The sequence below is a fragment of the Bos javanicus genome, chromosome 8, assembly GCF_032452875.1.
Source record: "Bos javanicus breed banteng chromosome 8, ARS-OSU_banteng_1.0, whole genome shotgun sequence".
In the NCBI taxonomy this organism is placed as follows: domain Eukaryota; kingdom Metazoa; phylum Chordata; class Mammalia; order Artiodactyla; family Bovidae; genus Bos; species Bos javanicus.
Window position 1 is genome coordinate 26,261,040 of NC_083875.1, and position 14,829 is coordinate 26,275,868.

Below are 14,829 nucleotides of genomic sequence, written 5' to 3' on the forward strand. Positions count from 1 at the left end.
GGCAAGATTAGATGTCAACTACAGGAAAAAAAACTAGTAAAAATACAAACATATGGAGGCTAAACAACACTCTTCTGAATAACCAAAAAATTACAGAAGAAATAAAAAAAAAGAAAACAAAATATGCATAGAAATGAATGAAAATGAAAACACAACACCCCAAAACCTATGGGATACAGTAAAAGCAGTGCTAAGGGGAAGGTTCATAGCAATACAAGCCTACATCAGGAAACAGGAGAAAAATCAAATAAATAACCTAACTCTACACCTAAAGCAACTAGAAAAAGAAGAAATGAAGCACCCCAGGCTTAGTAGAAGGAAAGAAATTATAAAAGTTAGGGCAGAAATAACTGCAAAAGAAACAAAGGAGACCATAGCAAAAAATCAACAAAGCTAAAAGCTGGTTCTTTGAGAAGATAAATAAAATTGACAAACGATTAGCCACACTTATCAAGAAACAAATGGAGAAGAATCAAATCAACAAAATTAGAAATGAAAATGGAGAAATCACAACAGACAACACAGATATACAAAGGATCATAAGAGACTACTATCAGCATCTATATGCCAATAAAATGGACAGCTTGGAAGAAATGGACAGATTCTTAGAAAAGTACAACTTTCCAAAACTGAACCTGGAAGAAATGGAAAATTAACAGACCCATCACAAGTATAGAAATCAAAACTGTAATTAGAAATCTTCCAACAAACAAAAGCTCAGGACCAGATGGCTTCACAGCTGAATTCAACCAAAAATTTAGAGAAGAGCTAACACCTACCCAAACTGTTCCAGAAAATTGCAGAGGAAGGTAAACTTCCAAACTCATTCTATGAGGCCACCATCACCCTAATACCAAAACCAGACAAAGATGCCACAAAAAAAATAAGACTACAGGCCAATATAACTGATGAACATAGATGCAAAAATCCTTAACAAAATTCTAGCAAAGAGAATCCAACAACATATTAAAAAGATCATACATCATGACCAAGTGGGCTTTATCCCAGGGATGCAAGGATTCTTCAATATCTGCAAGCCAATGTGATACACCACATTAAGAAATTGAAAGATAGAAACCATATGATTATCTCAATAGATGCAGAGAAAGCCTTTGACAAAATTCAACATCCATTTATGATAAAAAAAAAAAAAAAAACCCTCCAGAAAGCAGGAATAGAAGGAACATACTGCTGCTGCTGCTAAGTCGCTTAACTTGTGTCTGACTCTGTGCGACCCCACAGATGGCAGCCCACCAGGCTCTCCCGTCCCTAGGATTCTCCAGGCAAGAACACTGGAGTGGGTTGCCATTTCCTTCTCCAATGCATGAAAGAGAAAAGTGAAAGTGAAGATGCTCAGTCGTGTCCGACTCCTAGCGACCCCATGGACTGCAGCCTACCAGGCTCCTCCATCCATGGGATTTGCCAGGCAAGAGTACTGGAGTGGGTTGCCATTGCCTTCTTCCAGAAGGAACATACCTCAACATAATAAAAGCCATATATGATAAACCCACAGCAAACATTATCCTCAATGGTGAAAAATTGAAACCATTTGCCCTAAAGTCAGGAACAAGACAAGGATGCCCACTCTCACTACTACTATTCAACATAGTTTTGGAAGATTTAGCCATGCTTTTGAACTGTGGTGTTGGAAAAGACTCTTGAGAGTCCCTTGGACTGCAAGGAGATCCAACCAGTCCATTCTGATGGAGATCAGCCCTGGGATTTCTTTGGAAGGAATGATGCTAAAGCTGAAACTCTAGTACTTTGGCCACCTCATGGGAAGAGTTGACTCATTGGAAAAGACTCTGATGCGGGGAGGGATTGGGGGCAGGAGGAGAAGGGAACAACAGAGGATGAGATGGCTGGATGGCATCACTGACTCGATGGACGTGAGTCTGAGTGAACTCCGGGAGTTGGTGATGGACAGGGAGGCCTGGCGTGCTGTGATTCATGGGGTTACAAAGAGTCGGACACGACTGAGCGACTGAACTGAACTGAATCAGAGAAGAAAAGTAAATGAAAGGAACCAGATTGGAAAAGAAGAAGTAAAACTCTCCCTGTTTGCAGATGACATGATCCTCTACATAGAAAACCCTAAAGACTCCACCAGAAAACTACTAGAGCTAATCAATTAATATAGTAAAGTTTCAGGATATAAAATTAACACACAGAAATCCCTTGCATTCCTACACACTAACAATGAGAAAACAGAAAGAGAAATTAAGGAAACAATTCCATTCACCATTGCAATGAAAAGAATAAAATACTTAGGAATATATCTACCTAAAGAAACAAAAGACCTATTTATAGAAAACTATAAAACATTGACAAAAGAAATCAAAGATGACACAGATAGATGGAGAAATATATCATGTCCATGGATCAGAAGAATCAATATAGTGAAAATGAGTATACTATCCAAAGTATTCTATAGATTCAATGCAATCCCTATTAAGCTACCAATGGTATTTTTCAGAGAACTAGAACAAATAATTTCACAATTTGTATGGAAATACAAAAAACCTCGAATAGCCAAAGCAATTTTGAGAAAGAAGAATGGAACTGGAGGAATCAACCTGCCTGACTTCAGGTTATGCTACAAGGCTACAGTCATCAAGACAGTATGGTATTGGAACAAAGACAGAAATATAGATCAATGGAACAAAATAGAAAGCCCAGAGATAATGGACACCTTATCTTTGACAAAGGAGGCAAAAATATACAATGGAGAAAAGACAATCTCTTTAACAAGTGGTGCTGGGAAAACTGGTCAACCACTTGTAAAAGAATGAAACTAGAACACTTTCTAACACCATACACAAAAATAAACTCAAAATGGATTAAAGATCTAAATGTAATACCAGAATCTAAAAAACTCCTAGAGGAAAACATAGGCAAAACACTCTGACATAAATCACAGCAGGATCCTCTATGACCCACCTCCCAGAGTAATGAAAATAAAAGCAAAAATAAATAAATGGGACCTAATTAAACTTAAAAGCTTTTGCACAATGAAGGAAACTATAAGCAAGGTGAAAAGACAGCCTTCAGAATGGGAGAAAATAATAGCAGATGAAGCAACTGACAAAGAATTAATCTCAAAAATATACAAGCAACTCCTGCAGCTCAATTCCAGAAAAATAAATGACCCAATCAAAAAATGGGCCAAAGAAGTAAACAGATATTTCTCCAAAGAAGACATGCAGATGGCTAACAAACACATGAAAAGCTGCTCAACATCACTCATTATCAGAGAAATGCAAATCAAAACCACTATGAGGTACCATCTCACAGCACTCAGATGGTTGCTATCCAAAAGTCTCCAAACAAGAAATGCTGGAGAGGGTGTGGAGAAAAGGGAACCCTCTTACACTGTTGGTGGGAATGCAAACTAGTACACTCACTATGGAGAACAGTGTGGAGATTCCTTAAAAAACTGGAAATAGAACTGCCATATGACCCAGCAATCCCACTGCTGGACATACACACTGAGGAAACCAGAATTGAAAGAGACAAATGTACTCCAGTGTTCATCGCAGCACTGCTTACGATAGCTAGGACATGGAAGCAACCTAGATGTCCATCGGCAGATGAATGGATAAGAAAGCTGTGGTACATATACACAATGGAATATTACTCAGCTATTAAAAAGAATGTATTTGAATCAATTCTAATGAGGTGGATGAAACTGGAGCCTATTATACAGAGTGAAGTAAGCCAGAAAGAAAAACACCAATACAGTATATTAACACATATATTTGGAATTTAGAAAGATGGTAATGATGACCCTATATGTGAGACAGCAAAAGAGACTCAGATGTAAAGAACAGATTTTTGGACTCTGTGGGAGAAGGCGAGGGTGGGATGATTTGAGAAAACAGCATTGAAACATGTATATTATCATATGTGAAACAGATTGCCAATTCAGGTTCGATGCATGAGATAGGGTGCTCAGGGCTGCTGCAATGGGATGACCCTAAGGGATGGGATGGGGAGGGAGGCGGGAGGGAGATTCAGGATGGGGAACATATGTACACCCATGACTGACTCATGTGAATGCATGGCAAAAACCACCACAATACTGAAAAGCAATTACCTCCAATTAAACTAAATAAATAAATAAAAGAAAATTCTGACAAAGAAAGTCCTATAGCAGAATGTTCTTTCCTTCCATGAGTTTCTATTCCACTATGACATAAAGCACCAAATGTGCCCTTACTTTATGCTATACAAAGACCTGATGAGAAAAATGGACACGGGATCAAATGGGAATTTATTTTAGATTCATCATTAATAACCACGTGAAGGATGCTATGAAAGCCATGAACCTTTACAACTTCAGTGATGAGAATAACTGGTTAAGATGGCTGATCAAAGTCTACGCCAAAGACAGGAACTTTGCTTCTACGGTCCATGTGCGTGCACTTCGATTTAACCCTACTTTATTGCTGGATAAATCTGTTCAATGCAGTACTGTCAGTCACAAAACCAACACAGATATCTTCATTGTTTAGATCCAATAGTCCAGATATAAATTTTTTTAAGAACTACAGAATTTTAGAGCTGGAAGGGATCTTTGAAATCTTAGTTCAATCCTCTTGTTACTTAGGTGCAGAAACTGAGGCACCCAAAGTTATAAACTTGCCCAGGACCACTCTGTCCTATCTGACCATTATAGCTTATGCCTTTGTCTCTTGCTGGAAAGCTGCATGTAAGACATTTCATAGTAATGATGCTGTAGACCATAAAAGTGGATTGTATCCAAGTGAGGACAAGGCCAAATAACTTAGGAAAAGACATTCTCCATCTAAAATATAGTCTACATCTTCCTACCATTGTCCACTTAGTGCAAGCATCCATTAGTACTCAGGGAAACTACTGGAATCACTTCTGAACTGGAATGTCTACTTCCACTCTCTTCTGTGCAATCCATCTCTGGAGTGATCCTGCAGCCAAACCTATATTTTAAAATCCTGAGTACAACTTTATTTTCCCCTCCCTAAAAGTCTCAGTAGTTCCTCTTGGCTCTAAAACTATAACACTTTATGACACCCAGCATGATCTAGCTCCTGTCTAACTGCACCTTTATTTTTCTTATCTTCTAATACTCTTCTCCTTGCACACTAGTCTCTACACTGACTTTGTTCTTTCTTTGAACACACTACGTTCCTTCATCCTTTAGAGCCTCTGTACTGGCTGTTCCTCCTCTCTGATTCACTATTCCCCTGATATTACCACAGTTCTTTTCTTCCTGTCATTCAAATGTCCATCCCCAAGTGGACTTCCCCAACCTTCCAATCTGAAGTGACCACTGATCATTTAATTCTCTGCAGAGCACTGATCACTACCTGATATTATTTCCTTTAACTTGTCTGTCGGTTTGTAATCTGGTTTCCTCCATTAGAACGAAAGCTTCAGGAGAATTAGGTTTTGGTCCTATTCATCAATATACCCCAGTCCTGAGAACAATTCTCATGGTCAGTTATTCTTGGAATGAACAATGTTTTGTCTCCATGTGCTAAAAAGGCTTTTAATGGTTTCAACCATTTCCTCAGAAGACAGAAATCCCTGCCCACCCACCTCACCCCCACTTCTGATTGTTCCCTGAGAGTTTTTAGAAAAGATATGGAAATGTGGTTTACCAACTGTAATCTTGCAAGAGTATTTTTTAAGAACAGTACAGTGCTGCAGTGGAGTAATAAAATCTCAATAAGGAACATAAGAATGCCATCAGCTACTACAGGCACCTTAGCCTAATAGGATGCTAATTGTGGTCACTATCTCTTAAATCTCAGTTCTAGTGAAGATTAAGGACAGTGATGAAGAAACGGTTTATAAGACACATAGCATTCCTCTCACCACTTTGGAAGTCAATTTTAAACATCTAATTAAGATCAAAGCGTTGAGATTTGAGGTTATTTGAACAAACGGGAAAATGTGATATAAGAAGAACTTTGAGAGGATCCAGGGACAATCTGAGACCTAGTAACCCACTTGAATGGTCTGCTGGGTTTACACCCACTGTTTATCCTGATGTGATCCTTGGTTTTTGTTTGTTTTAAATTATTTTTGGCTGTGCTATGTGGCATGTGGCATCCTAGTTCCCCGATCAGGCACTGAACCCACCTGCACCCCCAACCACTGGAAGTGCACTGTCTTAACCACTGAACTGCCAAGGAAGTCCCTATCCTTAGCTTTGTCTTTCAGAGAGAGCCTTGTCACTTTTCTTAAAAAGAGCAGGGACTATCCAATGGGAAAAACTGGATGAACTACATCCTTAGGAATGAAAATAGCCTGCTTGGATCAGGTAGAAATGGTATAAGAAGGTACCATGACTCCAAGAACCATGTGAACATTATGGAAACTAACTTTCTTATATTGATAGACTCTGTCTATACAGTGATTAACAATAAAACCTTAAAAGCACATGAGCTGATAATTCAGTTGAGCCAGAAAAACTGGTAATCTAAGGAGATCTTTTCTCTTCCTCAGTTTCAGGGAACAAGAACCCAAAGAAATGCTGTATATAGCAAGTACAAAGAATAGAAATACAGAGTGAATCTCTGGAGAAGAAGTGGCTCAGAAGAGGCCTAGGAAGCTGTCCAGGGATTAACAAGTGACCTTAGAGGCTTAACTAATAAGAGGCCCTCAAGTTTTTCCAAAACAAGCAACTAAAAGGGGAATATTTAATTGAATTGTTCTGAACTTCTTAGTTTGAAAAAAAATTGGAATGTGATTATGAAAAAATTCTTTCTTATGAAATTTTTCTTTTGTATTTTTGGCAGTGTTGCTTCTGTCATGGTCAAAAGCCAGAAAAAAAGCATTGAATTACTTGAAGACTCTAGGTTCTCATAAAAAATTCAGTGTCAGTTTGATTCTACAAGCTGCAAAGAGTTGGCTCGTGCTATTGGTTTTAAGTAATGTTAGGTCAGCCTTAGCCTGCATCTGTCCAGGGAAATGCTCATAATGATAACAAGGAAGTTTTGGGCTGTTTCTGAAGATCTTAAAGGAAAGAGTAGGCAGACATCTGCTCATGATGCTTTAAGCATTCACGTCTACTTAGGATAGTCCGGACCCTTTCTATTATCCTTAAAGCTTGAAAGAAAATGAATGGTAGTTAAGGAGATTTCTTTAAAAACATCATGTCTGTGTGCTTTTCATATTTTATAATTCATTTAATTAAAAAATGTTTTCATTATGTTTGCTTTTGTGTATTTTTTTTAATTGGAGTACAGTTGATTTACCATTTTGTGTTAGTTTCAGGTGTACAGCAAAATGATTCAGTTATATATACATATATCACTATTTTTTCAGATTCTTTTCCCTTATAGGTTATTATAAAATATTGAGTACAGTTCCCTGTGCTATACAGTAGGTCCTCATTGGTTATCTATTTTAAATATAGTAGTGTATATATGTTAACACCCAAACTCCTTATTTAACCCTCCCCATCTCCTTCTCCTTTGGTAACTATAAGTTTGTTTTCTATGTTATGTGTCTTTAAAATGATTATATATATATATGTATACATATATAACACACACATATATATATTACCACAATAAAAAGGATCATAAAGAAAACCAATGAGCTATAGTATATTTATACCAAAATTTTTTCATACTGTAACTACAACAAACTGTCAATTTTTAAAAAATGTAATAAAAGTCACCACAGCTATTTGATCTTTTTAATTAGTCAGCAGTTGAGTGAGGGGTGTGTGTGTGTGCATGGTGAAGAAGACAATGCTATGGGTTATGTTATATGTCACTAGTATCTTAAATGGAAATAGAGAAATGAACTAGGCAAAATATTCTATTGAACAATTGCTTCTACTTCTAATTATCAGCCCTTCTAGTCACTTTTGTTCCTGGTCAGGCATTTATATAAAATACTGTTCACTCATTTTAGTCGTTCTCATCTCATTTGTCTTCTGGCCAGGGGTCACCTCTACTGTCCATCTCACTTTTTTAAAAGGAAAAATTATCGAAGTATAGTTGATTTACAATGTGTTAATTTCAAGCATACAGCAAAGTGAACCAGTTATACATATATCCACTCTTTTTTTAGATTCTTTTCCCATATAGATTATTACAGAGTATTAAAGTAGAATTCTCTGTGCAATACAGTAGGTCCTTATTAGTTATCTTAAATATAGTCATGTGTATATGTTAATCCCCAAATCCTAATTTATTTTTCCACTTCTGTTTTGCCTTTGTTAACTATAAGTTTGCTTTCAACATCTGTGACTTTATTTCTGCTATGTAAATAAGTTCATTTGTACTATTTGGATAAAGAAGATGTGGTACATATACACAGTGAATGTTACTTTACCATAAACAAGAATGAAATGATGCCATTTGCAGCAACATGGATGGACCTAGAGATTACCAAATTAAGTAAAGTAAGTCAGACGGAGAAAGACAGATATTGTATGATATTGCTCATATGTGGATTCCACTGTACATTTTTGGGGGGCATCTCAGTATTGCCAGACTAAGACCTAACAGACTCTGGACCACGTTCTCTGTAAGAGCAAGTTCTCTAATCTCAGTTGAACCCCCTCTGCTACAACAATGTGGTCTTCAAAAGTTTTCTATATCCTCAATTTGTGTCTTTCTCAATTTGTGTCTGTTTTTAAGAACAGAGTTTATGTCCTTTCCCTCTATCAAGATTCCTTCTCTTCTTGTCATCCAATGCTGGCTTTGGGACCTGTGGCATCAAGTCTACTCTTACCTGCAAATATCACCCAGCTTGCCCTCCAGATCAAACTCATCTCTCAAGGCTCTCTTATTTAAAAAACAAAACAAAAAAAAGCAACACATCCTCCCACCCTTCTGTGGCTCTACAAATGATGGAGTGTCTCTGTTAACACTTTATAGAAACAACAGACCTATAGATTCCATTTCTTTGTTAATATGCTTTATGTACTGCATCTTGATTCCATTCCTGATACACTAGAGTAACTGCTTCTGGCCTGGAGAATTCCATGGACAGAGGAGCCTGGGGTCACAAAGAATTGGACATGACTCATTGACTTTCACTTTCACTTTTCTCTCAAACCTCTCAGTGTTCACACTTTTGATAATGACATTCACCATTCTTCTAGAAGACCAGTACTCATTTTGCATTCAACAAATATTTACTGTATGCTTGATAAATATATAAGTTCTAGGCACTGGGGATGAAGGAGTGGATAAGGTAAACGACACTCTATCTATGCTTAAGGAATTCACATTCTAGAGTCAGGGAACAGAACATAAATAAAGACTCAAATAAGACAGGGACTTCCTTGGTGGTCCAGTGGTTAAAAGTCCATCAGCCAATGCAGGGGATATGGGTTTGATCCCTGGTTGGGGAACTAAGATCCCACATTCCTAGGGGCAACTAAGCTCACACACCACAACTAGAGAAGCCCACACTGTGCAAAAAAGTCAAAAAAAAAAAAAAAAAAGCTAAATATGATTGATTGACTATTGTGAGAGCTGGAGCCAAGCAATGGTACAACTATATTAGATAAAGTAGTCAAGGAAATCTCTTTGAAGAGGTGGCATTTGAGCTGAGATCACAATAAGGAAGATGCCCATCATGCAAACAACAACAAAAAAGAACATCTTTAAGAAAGTGATTCAGAAGCACTAGAGCTCTAAACATGCATGTAAATCATTCCTTTACTCCCACTACAAGTCATCACTCTAACTAAATTACTTGGGAAGTCTTACAGAGTGACTTTAATTTTGACCTCTCATATCTATTTCCTCCTGTTTTCACCCTTCATTACTTCTCGCTCTCCACTTGTTTTCTGTTCCAGTGCATCCCTCACAACATTACAGAATTAAACTTCCCAAAGTGGAACTCAACAATATCCTACTCTCACTCCACAACCTCTGGTGACCCTTCATTAGTAACTGAAGGAAAATAAACTTAATATTCAAATCTCTTCATGGTGTAACTTCAAAATATCTTTCAATTCTTCTCTTCCATACTGCTAAGCACAATCCTATTTAAATTCGTGTTCAGAACACACCTTCAATATTCCTGTCTCCAAAGTTGCCTGTTATGTCTCCTCCACTTGGACTGGCTATCATCTCCTCCCACCTAGTCTGGGCCAATCACAGCCTTCCTAGGCTTCTCAGCCCTACGTCAAATCACCTCCTTCTGGAAGGCCCTTTAGATTTCTCTCTGCTTTTAACCCACAAGAACGTAATCCCTTTCTTTCTACATTTGTCAGCATCTGTCTTCTCTTGCTACATCCCTTACCATAACACAGATGTTTTAAGACAGCAACCACATGCTATTGATCTTTGTAGTAGTTCAGTGCCTCACATACAGTTGGTATTGAACAGTATTTGTTAAACGAATTAATTTATCAAATCTGAGTTTGATGAACTGATGTTTATTTCATGATTCCCAAGTGGTTTCTCTTTTCTCATTTCTCTTTTTGCTTTCAAGAGACCTAGATGTGAAGCCAGAAAGCAGAGAGGAAACATAGTTCTTATTTTTAAATAGTGTAGTTAGTTTCAATCTGGCCAAGTGATTAAAAGTTTGTCTTGAGGAACATTAAAAATAACTATTTTTTAATGTATATAATCCATATACCATGAAATAAATAACTCTTGGTAATATACTAATTAGTTGATATCTGCTCAGGATACATGAGACTGCTTAGCATTATTCTGGGCTTACAAAATACATTATCACAATCATAGAAGGTTAATGCTTACCACATTACTGCATGTTCTATATCGGATATTTCTTCCCTCACAGCTCCTGGGGGAAGGGAAAAAAAAAAACAACTCATTACCACCAATGAAAGGCCCCAGATTTCAATGGTTCTCTTAGAAAATCAATTTCCTCTTTAATACCAGTATAAGAGCCTCTGTTTTCTTTTGAGTATGCCCTTGTAGGAATTAACTATCAAATACTAAATAGAGCAGAAGAAGCTGAATATGCAGATTGACTTCTCCATTAGACTTGAAACTAAGTATTCATTTTGCTTCAAAAGTTCTCAAAATAAGTATAGCAAGTTCCCTAAATATGAACCTTCAAGTTGAACACGTGCAAAGATGTGAAGGTGAGTTCACACAGCCAATCATGTAAGTTAGCTCATGGGTCTGGTGCACATTGCCACCTGTGTGAATCCTTTACAAGTGGCTGTGCTTTTGTGTACTTAACTGTAAGGTACTGTATAGAGTACAGTACCACAGTATCTTTATTTCAAGCCCAGGATGTCAGGAAGCATACAAACAGCAGAGATGTAGCTGGTCCTGCTAAGAAGCACCAGGAATTGGAGGCCCAGAGAAAGGATAAAGGGAAACAAGAGGAACAAGAAGTAACTGAAGAACCAGTGAGAGTCACTATGGGGTAAATGGCAAAGGGATTTTCTTCATTTGAGGAGGCACTGTTAATCTTCTGAGGCACGGGACTGGAACACAGAATGATATACAAAGGTTGCAGCAGCCATTCAGGTTGCAGCAGCCATTCAGAATGCAATCCAGTACTACTGTGTCATCTATGATGAGAAAAAAAGAACTAGTGTCCAGACATCACTAGATTCTTCTTTCAAGAGGACAGATAGAACTGAACCCAGCAAAGAACCAGAACTTGTGCCAACAATGTCAGGCATGACTGAAATTGCAGCTTTCCCTCCATCTCCTATTACTGATGACCCTTCAGCTCTCCTATCTCTCACCTCTTCTCCCTCCTCCAGTCAGTAACTCTCCTTGCCTGTTCAGCAGACGCCAGGCCCTGTATGCTACCTGTTGTACTGTCCTATTGTACTTTTCAAGGTACTGCACTGTAAGATTAGAAGCTTTTTATTTCTTGTGTTTGTTTTGTGTGTGTGTGTGTGTGTGTGTATTATGTATGTGAAAAGCATTATAAACCTATTATGGTACAGTACTGTATAGTCAATTGTGTTAGTTGGGCACTTAAGCTAACTTTGTTTGGCTTATGAACAAATTGGATTTATGAATGTGCTCTTGGAACAGAACTTACTTATATGTAGGGGACTTACTGTACTTATTTGTGGCTGTATTTCTTAAACTTACACATTTAAGGACACAAAAAGTCATAATTCTTAAAGCAATAGTTTCAGTGCTAAAGTACATGCTCATTGTAGAGGTTTTAGAAAAGAAAGATGACCTCAAAGAAAAAAATCCCATACTCCCATAGTTGTCTCATGTAAAGATAATTACTGTTATTTTGATATATTAATTTCTTTCCAGTTCAGAGGAAATAACAGCACTTCTACATTTTTATAGCCTGCTTTGTTTCCACTTAAATTTTTTGAAGGTATTTCTCACACTACTAAGTAACTTTAAAAACATCATTTTGAGAGCTACATACTATTCCATGGAATGGTGTAACCTGTGAAATCATTCTTTTGTTTCTTGTCATGTAAGCAATTTCCAACATAGAGGTTGATATATGATACTGTGATAAATCATGTCCATGTATGTTTTATCCAAGTTTCTGCCTATGTCTTTAGAAAAGATAAGTTTCTAAAAGTGGAATTATGACACTAAAAGCAATGAACTTTTATAAGGCTCTTGATAAATATAGCCAAATTGTATTCCATAAAGGCTGTACTACTACATACCCCCACCAGCAATACAAGGGAGTTTCCGTTTTACTGAACTCCTGTGAACAGAAACAATCAATTTTTGATGAACCATTCAATGATGGCATAAGAACAGTAGTAATCTGCTCTTTTCAAAATAAGTCACATTTAAAAAAAAGTAAAATATAATATGAAATTCTGAGAGAATGCTTATACTAATAATAAATAAATATGGAATTCCAGGTACATTTCTGAGGTGTTTTTGTACATTAGAACCCTAGGAGACAGGGTACTAACATCAGATCCATTTTATGGATGAGATCATGGAAGCTTAGGGAGCTTAAGTAACTTGCCCAAATCACACAACTAGTAAGTAGTAGAGCTGAGATTTGAAACTGAGCCATTCAGAGCTTACACACATAACTGTGATGCTTCACTGTCCCAATTTACTTGTTTGTTCAGCACACATCTACTGAACTTCTATTATGAGTTCAATAGAACTCAATGCATTTACTTCTGGGAATATAAAGAAGAATGAGTATGACCTAGTCTTCACTGTTAAGAAAATTATTCATACAATTCTGACTTGGTGTAAGAAATGCTAGATAGTATTTGTGTTAGATCTTCAGAACACTATCAAAAAGAAAATGTCATCTGAAAATATGATTGCTGTTGTTCAGTTGCTCAGTTGCGTCCGACTCTTTGCAAATCCATGGACTGCAGCACGCCAGGTTTCCCTGTCCTTCACCATCTCCTGGAGTCTGCTCAAATTCATGTCCATTGAGTCACTGATGCCATCCAACCATCTCATTCTGTGTAGTCCCCTTCTCCTCCTGCATTCTATCTTTCCCAGCATCATGGTCTTTTCCAATGAGTCAGCTCTTTGCAAAAGGGGACCAAAAGTATTGGAGCTTCAACTTCAGCATCAGTCCTTCCAATGAATATTCAAGGTTGATTTCCTTTAGGATTGACTGGTTTGATCTCCTTGCTGCCCAAGGAATTCACAAGAGTCTTCTTCAGCACCATAGTTTGAAAGCATCAACTCTTTGGTACTCAGCCTTTGGGTAAAATACAATTACCCAAAGGCTATCTTAGAGAGATAGAAAAGTCCTAGGCTTGAAGACTTGACTATAACCAGACTGACTACATTAATATGCACTCAACAACAGAATGGGACCAAGGAAAGACAAGGCTGGCCAGAATCATAGAAAAAAGGAGAATGGAAGAAATACTAGGTTGTCAGTGCCCTGCCCAACAATGGCCCAGGCTAATGTCCAATGATCCTCCTGATCCCCTTAGCTAGGTAGTTGCCATCACAGTACAGATGCCTCATACCAACCTACCTGCTGCCAGTGAGCTTTTTGCTTATTCCAGAAATATCCCTCATTATAATACTATGTTGATCAAGCCATTTGCCAAGAGCAGTCTTTTTTTATATGACTGCTAAGAGGCAGAGGGGCTGGTTATGCTGCGATGGGTATGGTTCATGTTATGGACATGTAAGTAAATAAATAATTTTCATTGTAAGTGAATAAATTAGTATTTTAATTAAATATTAATCTCACAGGCCAAGTCACTGTAAGTCTGCCTCCAAGAGAAGGATCTGTTCTTTATGTGATTGCTAAAAATATATCAGGTTTCTGAGTTTAAAAAGATGAGAGCTAGGCTCCAGCTTATGATAAATTTTACATGGTAATTAATTCTGTGACCTGGAGATCTTTGGTAGCATGCCATATAGACATCAGTGTTGGCTGAATATGGTATGTTTTTTGATTTTGAAATTCCTGGAGCATATATGACATAGTGTAGTGGTCAGTGGTAACCACTTTGAAAGCAGAGTCTTCTTTCTGAAATCCTGCCCCTTATTCCTTAGTTTCTATACCTCAGTTCTGTCATCTGTAAAATGGAATAGTAATACTTATCTCCTGGGATTATTTTGAGGAGTAACCAAGTTAATATTTGTGAAGCAGTTCAAACAGTGCTTCACATACAGAAGCATTATGTAGACATTTAACAAAGTAATTGTGTAAAAGATGTAAAAATATAATAGATATTAAAAGAGATGAAGGATACGTGGAGAAGAAACCAAAGGCAAAAATTCAGAGGAATGAAAAGATATGGTGTGTTTCTACATTTTCAAGAAGTTATGGAGTTTTGAGTGTATACAGGGAATTGCAGGAGATAAAAATGCCTTCTAGCCATGAATTTTGCAGTAGGTAAAGGGGACCCATTGAGGCAGTTAAAACAAAGGCGATCCAATGATGATG

General features: G+C 37.4%; 1 protein-coding gene across 3 annotated transcripts in view; it reads right to left on the reverse strand.

Moving 5' to 3' along the window:
* ADAMTSL1 (ADAMTS like 1) overlaps window positions 1–14,829 on the reverse strand; it is a 1,109,873-nt gene that overhangs the window by 406,599 nt on the left and 688,445 nt on the right. For all 3 annotated transcript variants that reach the window (XM_061425212.1, XM_061425211.1, XM_061425213.1), the window contains one exon: window positions 10,725–10,770. In XM_061425212.1, the coding sequence (XP_061281196.1) occupies window positions 10,725–10,770 (46 nt within the window). The remainder of the gene's footprint in view (window positions 1–10,724; window positions 10,771–14,829) is intronic.